At 39.9% G+C, this 15,030-nt stretch overlaps 1 protein-coding gene across 1 annotated transcript in view; it reads left to right on the top strand.

Moving 5' to 3' along the window:
- Window positions 1–10,815, top strand: part of ACVR2B (activin A receptor type 2B) — a 95,473-nt gene extending 84,658 nt beyond the window's left edge. Inside the window, exons 9-11 of the mRNA XM_035317359.1 lie at window positions 1,546–1,684; window positions 3,595–3,725; window positions 4,914–10,815. Of these exons, the coding sequence (XP_035173250.1) occupies window positions 1,546–1,684; window positions 3,595–3,725; window positions 4,914–5,108 (465 nt within the window). The 3' untranslated portion in view covers window positions 5,109–10,815. The remainder of the gene's footprint in view (window positions 1–1,545; window positions 1,685–3,594; window positions 3,726–4,913) is intronic.
- Window positions 10,816–15,030: the final 4,215 nt, after the last annotated feature.

The raw sequence follows: 15,030 nt of genomic DNA, 5'->3' as shown, positions 1-15,030 counted from the left end.
ACATTGTAAGAAGTCAGCTTCTCGTGCGTGGAGGCAGTTTGTGCAGATGCAGACTGGAGGCTGGGAGATTACGGGAATGTTTTTCTCTTCCTTGCGTAATTCATATGGGGAAAGCACCTTTTTTTCCCCCTTAGCTTGACTCTGGAGAGCAGGACCTAAGGGAACGGGAACAGCATGCAACCCTGAGCCCAGACACAGCTCTCAGCCGCGGGCCCTGTGTGACGGGAACCCACCCCTGTGTGTTAGTGCGAATGTGGAATCTCCCGTCCCCCCATGCACCTCTTCCTTGCAGTGCCATTTCTGTGCATTTAATTTCCTCCAAGACAAGGCACTTTCTGTACAAGTAGAGGTGCAGTCCGGCCTGGCCCTGGTGGCAAGTGACTTCTCCCTTCAAACAAGGACGTGATGTCTCTCTATTGCCTCAGTATTAAACATTAACACTCCTAAAACTGTTTGGTTATTTTTAAGGATTCAGCCAGGCTCGCTGCCAGGGTGACCTTTCACAACAGTGAACTTTGCGTGCTGGCTTTGCGCTGTGTGAACAATTTCCTGCGTTTTGATCAGTTTGGGATTTTCTACCTGTGGGCTGCAGCGAGTGGCCCCTCGCTGTGTCTCTGGGCAGGGGTGCAGCAAGGGCAGCCATTCCTCCGGGCACCTCCTGGGTTTTGGGAATGCATGTCTCCAGTGCCATCTCCCTTTTTACCCTTACCTCAGGTTAGGGCCTCCCAGCTTTCTTCATTTTTGCCACCTTTCTTTGGATTTTTCCAGCATTTCCCATGCTTTCTCACATCTACGTTTCCCCCTCTGCCCAATTCCTCAAGTAGCAGCAAGATCAGAAGAGAATCCCATAAAGAAAAATATTAAAAGTTGTTTCAGCTCCCATATTAAAAAGGCGCTTTTCACCTTGCTCTGCTCTCCTCTCTCCTACGTCATGGGCTACGATTCTGCCTCATATGTAGCCATAAATATCTGAGAGAAGTTTTGCAATATGCTTTTTTTTTTTTTTTTTTTGCAAATTTTTGCAAGTTTTCCTTTTCCTACAGTTTCAGGATACATTGATTTTACTCTTTTTTTTTTTTTCATTTATTTTTTAACGTATATATTTTTAGAGAAAGGGGATTGAACTTTCATCAACTGCAATAACCAAGTCTGGCTTGACCTCGCGGTGTTGTGTGTGTCTCCAAAGGCAGCATTTTCTCCTCCAGCACGTGCTGCTGGAGCAAGATGCAGTGGGATGCAGAGGATTTCATCCCCACTCGCTGTGCCTTGTTGCATCTGAATTAGACCTATAGCGTACGCTGAATGTATACGACACACATAGCCATGCTCTTTGGCTTTTTCCTTTAGGTAGCGTATCTAGGCTCAAGTGAGCTCAGTGAGAATCGGTGTCAGAAGAAACAGCTCCCTTTTGGTTGTCTTCCGAGCAAGGTGCAAATTTAGCAGAAGTAGCCTTAAGGCTAATGAAAGCAGCTGTCATTCATCTCTGACCAACGGAGGCTGACGGACCCAAATGGAATATAACTCGAGCTGTTTCTTTCTCTGTAGGTGGGAACGAGGAGGTATATGGCTCCCGAAGTGTTAGAGGGAGCAATCAACTTCCAACGAGACGCCTTCCTGCGAATAGACATGTATGCAATGGGACTGGTATTGTGGGAATTAGTCTCCAGATGTAGAGCAGTTGATGGTAAGAATAAAGATCTGCCCCAGGGATGGCTCTGTTTCAGCATGGTTTGCTGGCCCAGAGAATGGGCCTGGCTTTGTTAAAAATAAATAATAATAATTAAAAAATCAATGGCATATTCTTATTAAGCTGCTAACCTGTTTTTCATTTGCTTCATTTATAATGTGAGCTGTCATTTTCTGTGGATAATAACCTTTGTAGTGTTCAAGTCTCAAAGTCCTTTTAATACCATCAAAGATTATGGTGACCCTTTCAAAGGGGGTTTTATCCTAAAATGATGCTGCAAAGTGGGTCATCTTTTCTGTCCAAGTATCCCATCTGCTTTTGGTTACATTCATGCTATTTGCAGGACCTTGCCTCTGGTCAGGGAAACTCTTGTTTTGTTGTACTAGCTCCAAGGCTGCCTGTTCCAACTTCTACTTGTGTAGATATGGGTACTCTGGACTGAATATCAAGTTTGTGAATTTGTAACTCACCTGGGCTTCAGACATTGATGTTAATATTGTAGGAGCACAGAGGAACTTGATTATAATTAGGATGTGAGCCTAGGAATGTGGTTCTTCAAAAAGTTCCTGTCTAACCAGATAAAATGCCAGAGGAGCAGGGAGGTAAGAGCATAGTGGGGTGAAGCAGTTGTACCCCGGATCACTCTGCAGGTCTCTGTTAGATGCCTCTTGGTTGAGGTCCTCCCAGACCTCTCTCTGGATTTTTGCCTGTTATTTTTGTGATTTCCTTCCAACTCCACTCAGTAAGTAGCTGGCCAAAATACTCCAAGTGCCATACACAGCACCTTTAGATCAGAGGGAAGGCATTCTCTGGGCTGAGGGAGAGTAACGCCAAACCCCATCTGAATTTTTAGTTCAGAAATGATATCGTACAAATTGCATCACCTTATTTAACAGATCTGTTCCGCCGTTATGGTCAGCGTTGTTGACTTCACAGACAAACAGGCCTTGTCTTGCTCTTTGAAGTTGAAGGGCAGTGAGGCTTCAGAAACAGAGCGTTGACTCAATTCCAATTGAAGGATAGTTGGTGAGCATGGTTCTACTATCGGGAGCTTTGGCTTGGAGATCACCAGTGCAGCTCTTTATAGTCTTGATTCCTCTTTGAAGAAGAGGGATGGAAGGTCATGAGCATCATTGTGCCATCTGTTGGAACAAGCACTTCAATTTGTTTTACTGACTGGCATTGTGTCAACAAGAATAATGATAAGCTGTTTTAGTGACTTTTTTTTTTCATTTTTTTGGAGTACCTAAACATCCTTTTCTTGGTGTCACAGTTCACGACCAGCTAAAGTGGTCGGTTCTTTTATTTTATTCTGGAAAGACCCTCTTGAATTACTCCCACTATTGCAAGAGGTCACTTTTCGCTACTGAGAAATCATAAGTAATGCCACTGAGCACCCTGAGAAAGCCCATTAGTTAAGCTGGGCTGCGTTTTTCTAAGAGGGCATCTCCACATTGCCAAAGGCCAAATGATGTTTCAATGATCAGAAGTTATTGCTGCAGTCCAGCTTCTGCACTGGCATTCAGAACAGTTTTCTCATTCTTGGGGCCCAGAGCAGTTCACAGCCATAACAGGTATAACGAAAGTGTTCAGAAATCATTTTGCAGTTAGGAGGTAGTACTTGGGACAAGTGCATCTGTCTCTACTCTGTCAAGGCTGACTTAAATCTATGAACAAGCCAGATCACATAGGAAGCTGTTACAAGTTCTGTATGTGCTTAACCTTGCTAGTCAGTGCCTAAAGTGAAATTATGCTCATGCCAAAACCTTTCTTTAGGTTATTTTGCTGCAGTAGGTTGAGGTTGCTTTGGAGCCACAGCTTGCACACAAGGAAGATGCGGCTTGGTGGAGGCTGTGGCTCTACAGAGGCTGTTTCTGTACTAACCCAGACCTCCGCTTACTCTTCAGGTCCGGTGGATGAATACATGCTGCCTTTCGAAGAAGAAATAGGTCAGCACCCATCCCTTGAGGATCTGCAAGAAGTGGTGGTTCACAAGAAGATGCGCCCCGTGTTCAAGGATCACTGGCTAAAACACCCCGTATGTCCCTCCTGGTTAATGGGGAAAGTTATTTCTTGCGTGAGGGGCACGAGGGATATGGTTATGCATCACGTGTTAGCTTCAAAGGGAAAAATTGCAGGAAAATGTTCTAGTGATCTGGCAGGCTTGAGGTGCCCTGAGGCACAAACTAAACTGCAGGTGACCTTCGTGTCTGTAGCACTCCCTGGTGCTGTCCTAGCACAGTGCTTGGCCTCCTGCAGAGAGAGTCTGAGCCAAGGAACGAGGGGTTGCGCAGCACCTTCACATTCCCCTTTATGTTTGTCCCTTTTTGTATTTGGAGGGTAAACTGGCTGATTAAAATCAGAAGGAGCTAATGAATGGGGAACGTGTCGTTTGTGTGCTGTGCATTTGTTTAGTAGGACTCATTTAATATGATTAAAGAATGGAAAATAAAGTCCCTTTGATTATTGAAGAGAGAATGATCCATACCATCGGAGACATGTTCCTCACAAGCCAGATAGCGTGCAAGACTTGAGCAATTTTTTGAAGAAAAAATAATTAGACATGAAGGCAAACAGACAATGAGGTAAAATGCAGCATGGGTTTCCCAGAGGTAGATAATTTCAAATGAGTGTTTTTAATAAAAGGGCTGATTTTTCAGACCGGGAAAGTGAGAAGATATGAAATCTCCCAGGGCTTCATAAAGAAGCTAAATGCCTCTGTTTTGGCCAAACCACTGCTGTTTGGGCTAGATTCAGGTGTAGTAACTCATTGCCTAGACATCAGGGAGAGCTGCTGGGTGTAGACAGAATTGACTGTTCCAGTTTCTGGATGAGTGGGATTCAAATATGAGCAGTGCTCTTCCAGCAGTGTTGGATTCAGGTATTTTTTTGGATATCTACAGAAGTGATTGCAAACAAAACAGCTGCTTCATAGTAATTGATACAGAACTGCCAGCTCTGGTGGTGTTATCATAGGAATCATAATATTGGATGGCTCGTCTATTAAAGCTTTAACTGCTAAATCGTGTGATGTACTTTGTTATTAAAAAAAAAAAAAGACTTTTGGGTCTATGAAAAAAGCTGGATATGACCAAACCCTACAGCCTTAGAAGCCAGAAGCTTAAAAAACAAAAACAACCGAGTGAAAGTAAATTTTAAAGCTAATCTCGTGCTAATTTGCGTACCATGGAGAAATGATGCTTAGCTTTTCTTCCATTCTCTGCAGGGCTTGGCGCAGCTCTGCGTGACCATTGAAGAGTGCTGGGACCACGATGCGGAGGCTCGGCTCTCGGCGGGCTGTGTCGAGGAGCGCATCGCTCAGATCCGCAAATCCGTAAACGGCACTACCTCGGACTGCCTCGTCTCCATCGTGACGTCCGTCACCAACGTGGACTTGCCGCCCAAAGAGTCTAGTATCTAAGTCCTGGTTCACATTTGTCTTTCCAGACTCAGTGGATTTGAAAAAAAAAAAAAAGAAAAGAAAAAAAAGTTTTAAAGAAAAACACACACAAAAAAAAAAACAAAAACGCAAAAATCCAACAAACACGTGAATGCAGCTGCTATTTTATCTTGACTTTTTATTATTATTGTTATTATTATTATTATTATTTTTTGGATTGGATCAATTTTACCAGCACATTGCTCTACTGTATTAAAAAAAATGGACATTTCAGCAAGCATTCAGGTGCCGACTAATGAATGCAGAAAAGGTGCAGGTACCTCAGAACCTCAACAAACTCACTTCAGTTCGTGTTTTTTTTTTTTTTTTTTTTTTTTTTTTTAATTCAGTTTTCTGGGTTTCTCTTTATCGGTCTGTCTTCTGAGCGGAGCATCTGTGACATAAAGGAAAACCACCTACCATCGTAGAAAATGCAATGCTGCAAACTTTGGAGGAAACTTAAGACTGTTATATAAGATTACACCTTCCTCAAAAGGATTTTTTCCCCATTTTGTTTTGGTTTTTGGGTTCCGTTCCGTTTTAGGGTTCTTTTTGGAAGTGAGCTTCAAAAAAAAACAGCAGATGTGTCTTTTACGGATCTAACGGGTGTCATTGTAACATGGAAAAAAAGTAACTGGGCAGAGAATGTTAATTCTTGGTGGTAGAATTGAAGGGGGGAGCGTAGAATAGGGGTGGGGAGAGTGACGTTGGACTTGGCAGCATTTGGGGAAACATCATTTGCTATGGAGCTACTTCTCAGGTAACCATTAGAGGAGAGGAAGGACATTTCTGGGCAGAGTATTAACGGCTGCAGCGTATGGAGAAAGCTGAGTTAAAGAGCCGGTGGCTGTAAGCAAGGCTCTAGTTCATCCTTCCTCCAGCTTCTGGGGCTTGGGTGGTAAAAGAAGAAAAAGCAGAACTATAATTACCTTTTATTTTTCAACTTCAGATAGTAACGGGAAGGATGCTTTTAAGCAGCGTAATTGGAAGAGGTGGGAAAGTGCGTTCTCAGAAGCACTTTGGTAAAATACTGGAAGATAGGAAAAAAATTTGCATCTCGCTTGAAGCGTGAGTCATTTCAGGCAATTTGGCCTCGGGGTTGATTATCTGCCAGCCCAAGCCAGCGGTGCAGATGGTAGAAAGAGGAAAAGCGTGAAAACTGGCTCTGTAATTTTTTTATTTTTTTATTTTTTTTTTAATTTGGGGTTGTAGGGAGGTGGAAATGACCTGGACCAGTGGCAGATGGCTCCTGTAGCATCCCAGAAGCCTAGGAACTGTACAGTTGCAGACTGCCGAGGCAGCTGAGCAGCAGCAGCGATTCTCACGGCATCTCGCAGACTGGTTTCTTTGACGCTGCTTTCTCCTTACTCTGTGACTAAACTCTTTTGTCTTCAAGTGGTGCATATTCTAAAATACCGTTACTCTTATTATGCCATAAACTCGCTCTAGTCAGTGAATGTTCCTAATGCTGCTGATTCAACATTGAAATATTTTTTTAATTTGCAATACATGCAATGTTAAAAGAAAAAAAAAAAAAGAAAAAAAAAAAAAAACACAAAACACACACACACACACGTTACGTGGCTTCCAAGGTTTAAACTGAAAAAAAAAAAAAAAAAAAATTAAAAACTTCATGACCACAGACCACCTCAAACCAGAAATACCTCAGAATTTTCTACTTGTATGAGTTTTATTATATATTTTGTTAGTTGTGTTGTCTTGTAGTAAGTATATTTTAATGTAAGTTGGCTTTTATGACAAGGGAGTTTTAAAAAAAGAAAAAAAAGAAAAAAAGTTCCAAAATCTTTTAGGAAGTGCTACCATTTTTTTGTTTGTTTGTTTTATAAAGCACCATTGTAAATAACTGTATACAGTTGTAGAATAACTGCCTATATAAGGTACCTGGGCATTATTCACTTTTATTTGTGAAGGCTGTTTCCATTCTGTGTTTTTTTTTGTTTGTTTTGTTTTTTTTTGGTCTGTTTTAGTGAAAGGACAGTACATCTTTTTTATTATTGTTATTATTATTGTTGTTTTTATTTTTTTATTATTATTATTATTTTTATTTTTTTTTGGTCTTTGAATATAACATGAATTCTGTGTCTTGCTAGACTGACAAAGCGATGTCCATTGGATGGCCAGAACTTCTAAATTTTTTCTTGTGTTAAGCCAAAACGCAGTCCTGAACTAATCACCCTTTAAAAAAAAAACACGTAAAAAGTCTGTACTATATAGATGAATTGGGCTTGTTGTCACTGCTAAATTGCCAGTGTGGACCCTTGCACAAATGTAATTTATTAAGCAAACAAAATTGCTAATTGGAGAAAATATGGAGAAAATATAAAGTAAATTGAAATATATCTCTTGAAAAATATAGCTTTAAAACCTAGAGGTCACAAATGAGGACGCGGTCCTTTATCTCGAAGAGACATGAAGATAATTGCCTTAATTTGTCTATCTGAATAAAGTCTTAACCTATTCTTTCAAGTTACTGAATGTATATTGCATATTAGTACGTACACACATGTAATTGTGTTTCTGTGTGTAGGATTGGAAGTTTCTGTTCCTTAATGTGATTCTGTTGAGAACACCGTGACAAAACCGGACAGAACGACACCAGTTTGACCCAGCTGATGCCGCTGGTGAGGGCTGGCATCTCTGGGGGCTGATGCTGCAGCCTGCCTATGCTGAACGTTAAGCGAGTGGGTGGCTTTTCTGGTGGCATGCCATCGATCGCTCGCTTAACGTTAAGCATGGTCGTAAAGGTTTGCAGGATCAGCGCTTTTCACATTCTAATACATTTCTGCACTGAGATTTATATGAAAATGTGACTATGTTTTAGAAGTGAAGTGATGTAAGGGTTGGGGTGGAGTCTAGAGCAGAGTTAAGACTGAGTGAATGCTTGTTTCGAGGTGGGCTTGCTCCCGTTTCCCCAGAAATGGGAGCTGGTTCACGTTGCTGCAGAAAGAAAAAAAAAGCTGTACTGTCTTTTAACTGTCGATATCTGTTTGCTGTTCTGGATTTTTTCCTTCAGTGTTATGTATAATGGCTAAAACAGGCTTATTACAGCAGTTGCTTTTTTATCCTGATTTCTTTGAGAAGCTTTAAAGTATTTATTGAAAGTGCCATATGATTTTAATAGCCTATTAGACAGTCTCTTAAATCGTCTCTTCTGAGAAAGCATAAACAAAAATTCTCACGTGTAGCTTACCTTACTGCGGGGAACTGTACAACCTTGGACCGAATGTTGATTGTATTACCTGGTGTGATGGTTCCTTATAGATCATCTTGTCAGCAGGGTTCAGAAACTGATTTTAAAAAGAATTTCCAAAAAGCATGAGTGCTCGGTTACAAATTTTAAATGTGTGTTGGTATGTGTGTCTTGCTACCGCAGCAGGGAAGGAAATCCTGAACTTTTACCTATTTACAAATTTGTACCAGTTTAGCTAAAGTTGTTCTTTTAACTGGTATTTATTTATTACTGAAGACAAGCTCTGATGAACTTACTGGTCTTTAACCACTTGAGCTGTCAAGCAAGTAGTTTCCTCATCGCTAATCTAGCATTTGAACTTTCATTGACAACGTGATTTTGGTTTTGTTCAGTATTGCAGAAGCTTTTTCCAGGTCAGCAACAGGGCACATCCATAGGTGTAGCTGTAATTGTGACTCTTCTTCTCTTAAGACTCCCTTGAAAATGCTGGATACAACACATCTTACGTTACTTCCCAAACACTAAATTTCACTTCCCATTCCGATTTTGAGGAAGTAGCTCTGAAAAATTTTGTCACCGAATTTTATTGTTGACCTTTTTCTTTTGCATAGCAGTTCTTAGGTGAATACTAACTATGAATATCCTGGAAGGCTCTGTCAGTGGTAACAATTCTCCGTGACTTGAGGAGCCAGGATTCCCCTCTCTCCGGTCTCACTCCTTTTATTAATTTATTGCACTGGCTGGGGCAGTTTCCTAGGTGAAGGAAGTTTGAACTTACATTTTGAGACTGGAGCTAAAATTGCTTTCTTGAGGTGATAGAGCTGTGACTTGCTACTACAATTGCATTAGTACAGCAAGGCTGGAAACTGTACATGGCTCCCATTGACATATATGTGCACACTCTAAGAGAAGGCTATTAACAGGTCTGACCATCAGTTAAGTGATACCTGGCCTACTCGTTATTCTGATTAAGGATTTCAGCTAGTCCTGATCATGACATTTTCTCTACTGAAGACAAAAGAAAATCACTTTTTAATTCTGCCTCGTTCTTTGGCTGAAATTTTCTTACAGAATAAACTACGCTTGGTAAAGTTACACCTATGGAAATGCCAAGGTCTTTGTGTTTATGTTTGTTTCAAAGAAAAGGTACATGAGTACCCCCCAGTAACTCTACTGCATTTTGCTTAGGTCTCGTGATTCACTGCTGTTTCTGTTGAAGTTGTTCAGTTCAGTGGGAGCAGCCTTGGGTCCTCTGAGTGCCGGCATTGCTGGAGTGGGGTTTCCAGGTTGGTTGGACAGGCGTTTGCCATTAGGAATGCTGACCCCTCTTAGTATCATAGCATAGAAACTGGAGAGCACAGGTTTTATTCCTCTTGTGCTGCTTTCTAGGCAGACTGTCAGAATTTACCTGTTTTGCAGGTGAGAGATCTGGTTTCACTTAGTAAGGAAGAAACTCCTATGGCAGAGGAAGGTGCTGGTTGATAATATTGTGACAGTGCTGTTGTTGCAGTCCTCTACAAGCCACACTCCCCTTGAGAAGTTGCTACGCAGGAAGTGTCCCACAAACTATTATCACTTTTACATACAGAATATTGTTTGGTAACACTGTAAATAAAATAGACTATATAATAGAGGAAAATAAGGACATTTTGACTTTTTTACTTTTGGAAATATATATATATATATATTTTAGTTACATATACAAGCAAAAATTCTACATTGTGTGAGAATTCTTTTATACCACAAATTATTTTTGTAATGTCTAATATGTTTCTGCAGGGAAAAGGGAGAAAGGTCTGTGTACGCACAGCAAATTAATAAATATATATATATAGTGTTTAAAATAAGTGTGCACTACATCAAAGTCTAGAGGGTAGAACAAATTTAGCCTGAAACCAGTGTGAGGAGCAAGTTTGGATGTACTTGGACATGCTTTGAGGGCGGCACTGAGTATATGTTTAATAGGTTATCATGCATGTCACATCCCTTCTGCTAAAAATGCTTATTGCTTTTCTATGACCACCTTCAGTTTAACCAGGAAGTTTTTTTTTCATGTAATCATGCACGTATCCATGTGTGAGCAGTGTGTCTTTTGAGATATGCCATGATGCTGCAGTGAGTTGTGAAGTCAGGGTGTTAAAAATTTACTGAGACCAAATAGTTGGGCTGATCTAACTCGCTGCCATATCCGTTTATAGCAGCTGCGTTTTCTGCGTTGACAATATGATCTGTAAGGAGCTGTTGCCAGTAGAGTCTTGATAAAAGCATTTCCCAGAAGTTCCTTCTCACTGAAGTGACACCAATAATCAGACTTCACCAGAACATGCAGATGTGCTCTGTGTTCCCAGTGTCAGATTTTACTGTCTGGGTCAGACGCACTAAGGAAAAGAAGCACTGTCATGTCCGAAGTTCTACTTAGAAAAAGAGCATTCCTAATTTGTGTAACCAATCCAACATATTCTAAAGGTATTAAAGAAACTATATATATATATATATATATTTATATATATATATATATATATATTTAAGCTAACTTTGCCTGTTGGACCTAAAAATCACTCCAGTCTTTGGTTCTCTTAATCTCGACAGCACAATGCTGGCAGGGTAAAAGCTAGCTGAATAAAACCTAAAACCAAACAATATGTTGTGCTACTTGAAAGCTCTTTTGACAGTGTGCCTTTTGAAATTAGTGCTTGAATGATTTAGAGCAGGCTCCTGTGATTGCTGAATCCTATTTCTCTGTTCTTGGTGAAGTCCTGGCCTGGTGGAACCCCGGGGCAGAGCTGGCATCTAATTCAGTGGGACCGTGAGTGTGTGTGTTCCTGGAGCACTTTCTAAACATACCTGGTCAATACCCTCACTCACTAACATGGGACTTCTTTCTAGTCTTTGGGTGAAGCGCTGTTCCCTGACTGAAGTAATAACCTAATAAGTAAGCAGTAATCCTTTTTGTCGGGACACTTCCACAGAAAGAGGTCATACTTGTGTTATGTCCATCCAGCTGTTCTGAAATGTAATGCTATTCTGTTGTGCCTTTATTTTTCCATGTAAAAGCAACTGCTGTAAGTTTTTTTTTTTTTTCCTTTTTTTTTTTTTTTTTTTTTCGTTTACTAGTTTTTTCTGTCTGAAAAAACACTTTTCATTGCCCAGCTGTTATTTCTGGATGCAGTCTGTGATCCAGGTATTTCAAGAACCAATTACCTCAAACCTCATGTTAAACAGTGTTGCTATCTGGATTCTCCTTGATACTACAATATTGTAACATACACAAACAGGAACCTTGCTATGTGTTTATATATATATATCATATGCATATATGCATGTATGTGCTATATATATATAAATGGAAAGTGATCCCCAAGGACTGAAGGAAAAAAGCAAAACTTTTGTTTTCCAACGTTGAAACCAAAAGGGCTTCTCTGAAGCTCTATAATGGCATTGTGCTGGATATGTATTAGGAAAGTGTTTTCTGAAATGTGCTTCCTTTGTTAGCCTTTTTATTTCAGTATTTTAATGGGGCAGATGACGTGATTAAAACACTATATCTGCATTTTTGGGCCCATTTTGAAGCAGGGGCCTCTTAATCTTTCCAGTTGTTAAAAAACAATAAAACTCAGTATACAACATTCCAGTAAGGTTAGTATTGCAAAACTTCAGCATATTCTGGGAAGACTTCATTAGCTTTTGTTTTTTGGTGAAAGGGAGGGCATTGGCCATACTTTACTCAACTTTTCCACCATTCTAAGGAACTGAAGTTTAATGAGTAACCATCCTAGTCAATTAAAATTCTAATTCAGTAGTCACTGGCATCTCTGGATTGCCACACCTGTTAAAAACAAAACACCAGATAAAAAAACAACAACCGTGAGGAGGAGGAAGTTGGAGGAGGAATCATAGCTCCTGAATGTGGACTAAGCATCAGAACAATTTCTGGATATCAGGAAATGTTGCAAAACCTGGTATCTGTTTAGCCCTTTCTTTTTTCCAACTACCTTCTCTGGAGAACCTTGTCATAAAAACAGGCCTTCAACTACAATGGCTTCTCCTTAATGGTACTTTGCCAAAGAGAATTGGGTTCAGGACATTTTTTTTCTGGAGAAAAATGACAACTGCAACAAAAATCATTCTTTTTATTAACATTCTACTGCATAAATCCTCCCCAAAAAAGTATTTTTTTTTCATGTATCTGTGTAACTGATGCACACTACAGTCTTCATTTTACTTAGCCAAAAAAGTAACTTTCCAACTCAGTAATTAATTTAAAGTAAGAAAAGAAATTGTTTCTCTTTCCCCATTTTTTCTCCATCTAATGTTTCTATGGTTATTGATGGTTTACGGTTATCTTTGTAAATAATTTGCAAAAGTATTAAAATCTCCCAGAAGCAGGCATTTTGCAATGCTGTTGGCCTTCCAATGGAATAAGTATGATGCAAAAGTGAATCTGTTAGTGGATCAGAATTGAAGGAGGTGGTTACTGCAAACTAAGTAACACTCTTGACCTCTACTCTATGCCATAAGTCCGCACAATGCCATTGTCAATCTGCTCAAACTATCTGCTTATGAATTCTGCATGATCCTCATGATAGAGTTGAAAGCCTGATCTTTCACCTGTTAATATTTTCACATTTGTCCTTAAGTTTGACAAATTTTATACTGTAAAGTTGACTTAAGTACAGTTTGATGTCAATTCTTGTGGAAAGAGCTTTCTGCATGTAACATTAGACACATACAGTTAAACAACACAGCATAGTACAAAACTCACAAGAAAATGTTTTGGCACCAGCAGAAAGAAATCACACCCTAACCATTTGTCATTTTAAACCATCTTATTGTAAGTTTTACCAGCTACTTCTAAATTTGTGCTTTATTTAAAGAAATAAAATAAAAATCCTAAGACTTGTCTAGCGTAGTGAAATATGTGTATATCAGTTTTAGGATAAATAGCTAAGTCTTATTACGCTGTGTTACTTAACTTGTATATATAGAGTATACATAAGAGTTTGCAGTAACCTGTTTCTCCAGGATTTCCAGTTTGAATGGATTTAAACTCAAACTATGAGATTACGTAAATGATTTAGAATATTGCAGAATAAACTGAGTGTAAATTACAGGAAGCTCTATCAGATGGTGAAATAATTTTTAAAGAGTCTTTTGGTCCTTGGCTCAAATTCAATAAGTACTGTTTGTATACCAAGATATGTGAAATGTAAATGTTGTAGGTTATATTTCACTCTTGTAGCTATAAAAATGTAGAACAGAGATAGCTTGTACTACTGAGTTAACAAAAGATATACTAAAGTATCCTGTTAAAAAAGTATACAGAGAGTTAAGCTCGTTGCTGTAACCCCTTTTGGATTGAAGTGTGCTGATTTTTATATGTATATTATATATATATTCTGCAAAAGTATATATATAATGTATGTATAAAAAGGCCTAATGCAGACATCCATTGTATTGCAGTTATGAAATGAAGACATTTTGGAAAAAACATTGTATCATAGTTCATGAATTTGCAGTGGATCTTTGTTCCTTTTTACTGTGGTATTTTAGAAATGAGTCTCAAGTTTGAAATTAGATCTGCCAAGTTGGAGTTTTGCTGCTTCAGCTTTGCACTGGGTGTCCGAATAAACCAGTATGAATGTAGTATTTGCCCTGTGTGAAGCAGCTACACCCCAACAGATAGGAGGAAAAAAAAAAAAAAAAAAAACTAGAAAGAACTATTTCAAGTTTATCTTTTTGTATATGAAAATAAACAATAAATTACAAATAATTGCTCCTGTTGTTGCTGCGACGTTAAAACTCATTGCTATTTGGTAATATATGTGGCATCTCTCTGAAGTATTTCCTTTTTATAGAACCTTTTGATGTTTTGATGGCATCTCTGCTGCAAAACGAAATCCCTGCAGAGGCATAGCTGAGGCCTGCGCTTCGATCCATAGACTGCAAACCCCTCTAAGGGGAAGAGGGAATTAGCTCAGATAGCTGTGTCCTTTCAGGCGTGTTGCCCCTTGTAGCACTGTGGTAACAGCGCTTGCTATTCCCAGAGAACTGTTCAAACACAACACTACGTGCACGCTAAGCTGTATCAATACAAGGTCCAGTAATACAGCTGCAAGTATCAGTGATGGGGGTTAAGCTAAATCCCAGGACCTTGCCCTAAAGTGTCTTCTCTTTTGCCAGCTTGAGCAGAGGAGCAGAACAGCAAGGGACAGTAATCACTTAAAATGGTTCCAACTGGATTTACAAAACCTTCCCTTCTAAAACTGTAAGATTTGCGGGAAGTGGAAGTTACACTAACCCTAAACTGGTGTTAGAGCCATGGCTGATCCCAGGCAGCACACCCCTGCTCACGGGGTGAGGACGGCTGGATGTTCGCTGCTGCAACTGTTAGCAAATTCCCTGCGGGCACAGTGCTGTGGGGCCTGTCACAGGCGGGGAAATGGCTTTGGTGTGAGGTACGGCGTTGGACCTGGAAATGTAATGGAGCTTCCACTCATCACCTTTATTCCCTCCCCACCTCCCTCCTTCAGCTTCAGGTGAATACCCTAAAAGATACAGTGGGGTTGGCGTGGGGGGTGGACGTGGAAAAATATTGAAAAATATCTTTTTAAAAAGAGTTCATTATACTTGTACCAGCATGGTGAGTAATGTAATCCTGCAAACATGAGGCAGGAAAGTGTGTGCTCAGATTCA

This window comes from Oxyura jamaicensis, chromosome 2 (genome assembly GCF_011077185.1).
Source record: "Oxyura jamaicensis isolate SHBP4307 breed ruddy duck chromosome 2, BPBGC_Ojam_1.0, whole genome shotgun sequence".
Taxonomy (NCBI): domain Eukaryota; kingdom Metazoa; phylum Chordata; class Aves; order Anseriformes; family Anatidae; genus Oxyura; species Oxyura jamaicensis.
This window is presented reverse-complemented; position numbering and strand designations above follow the sequence as displayed.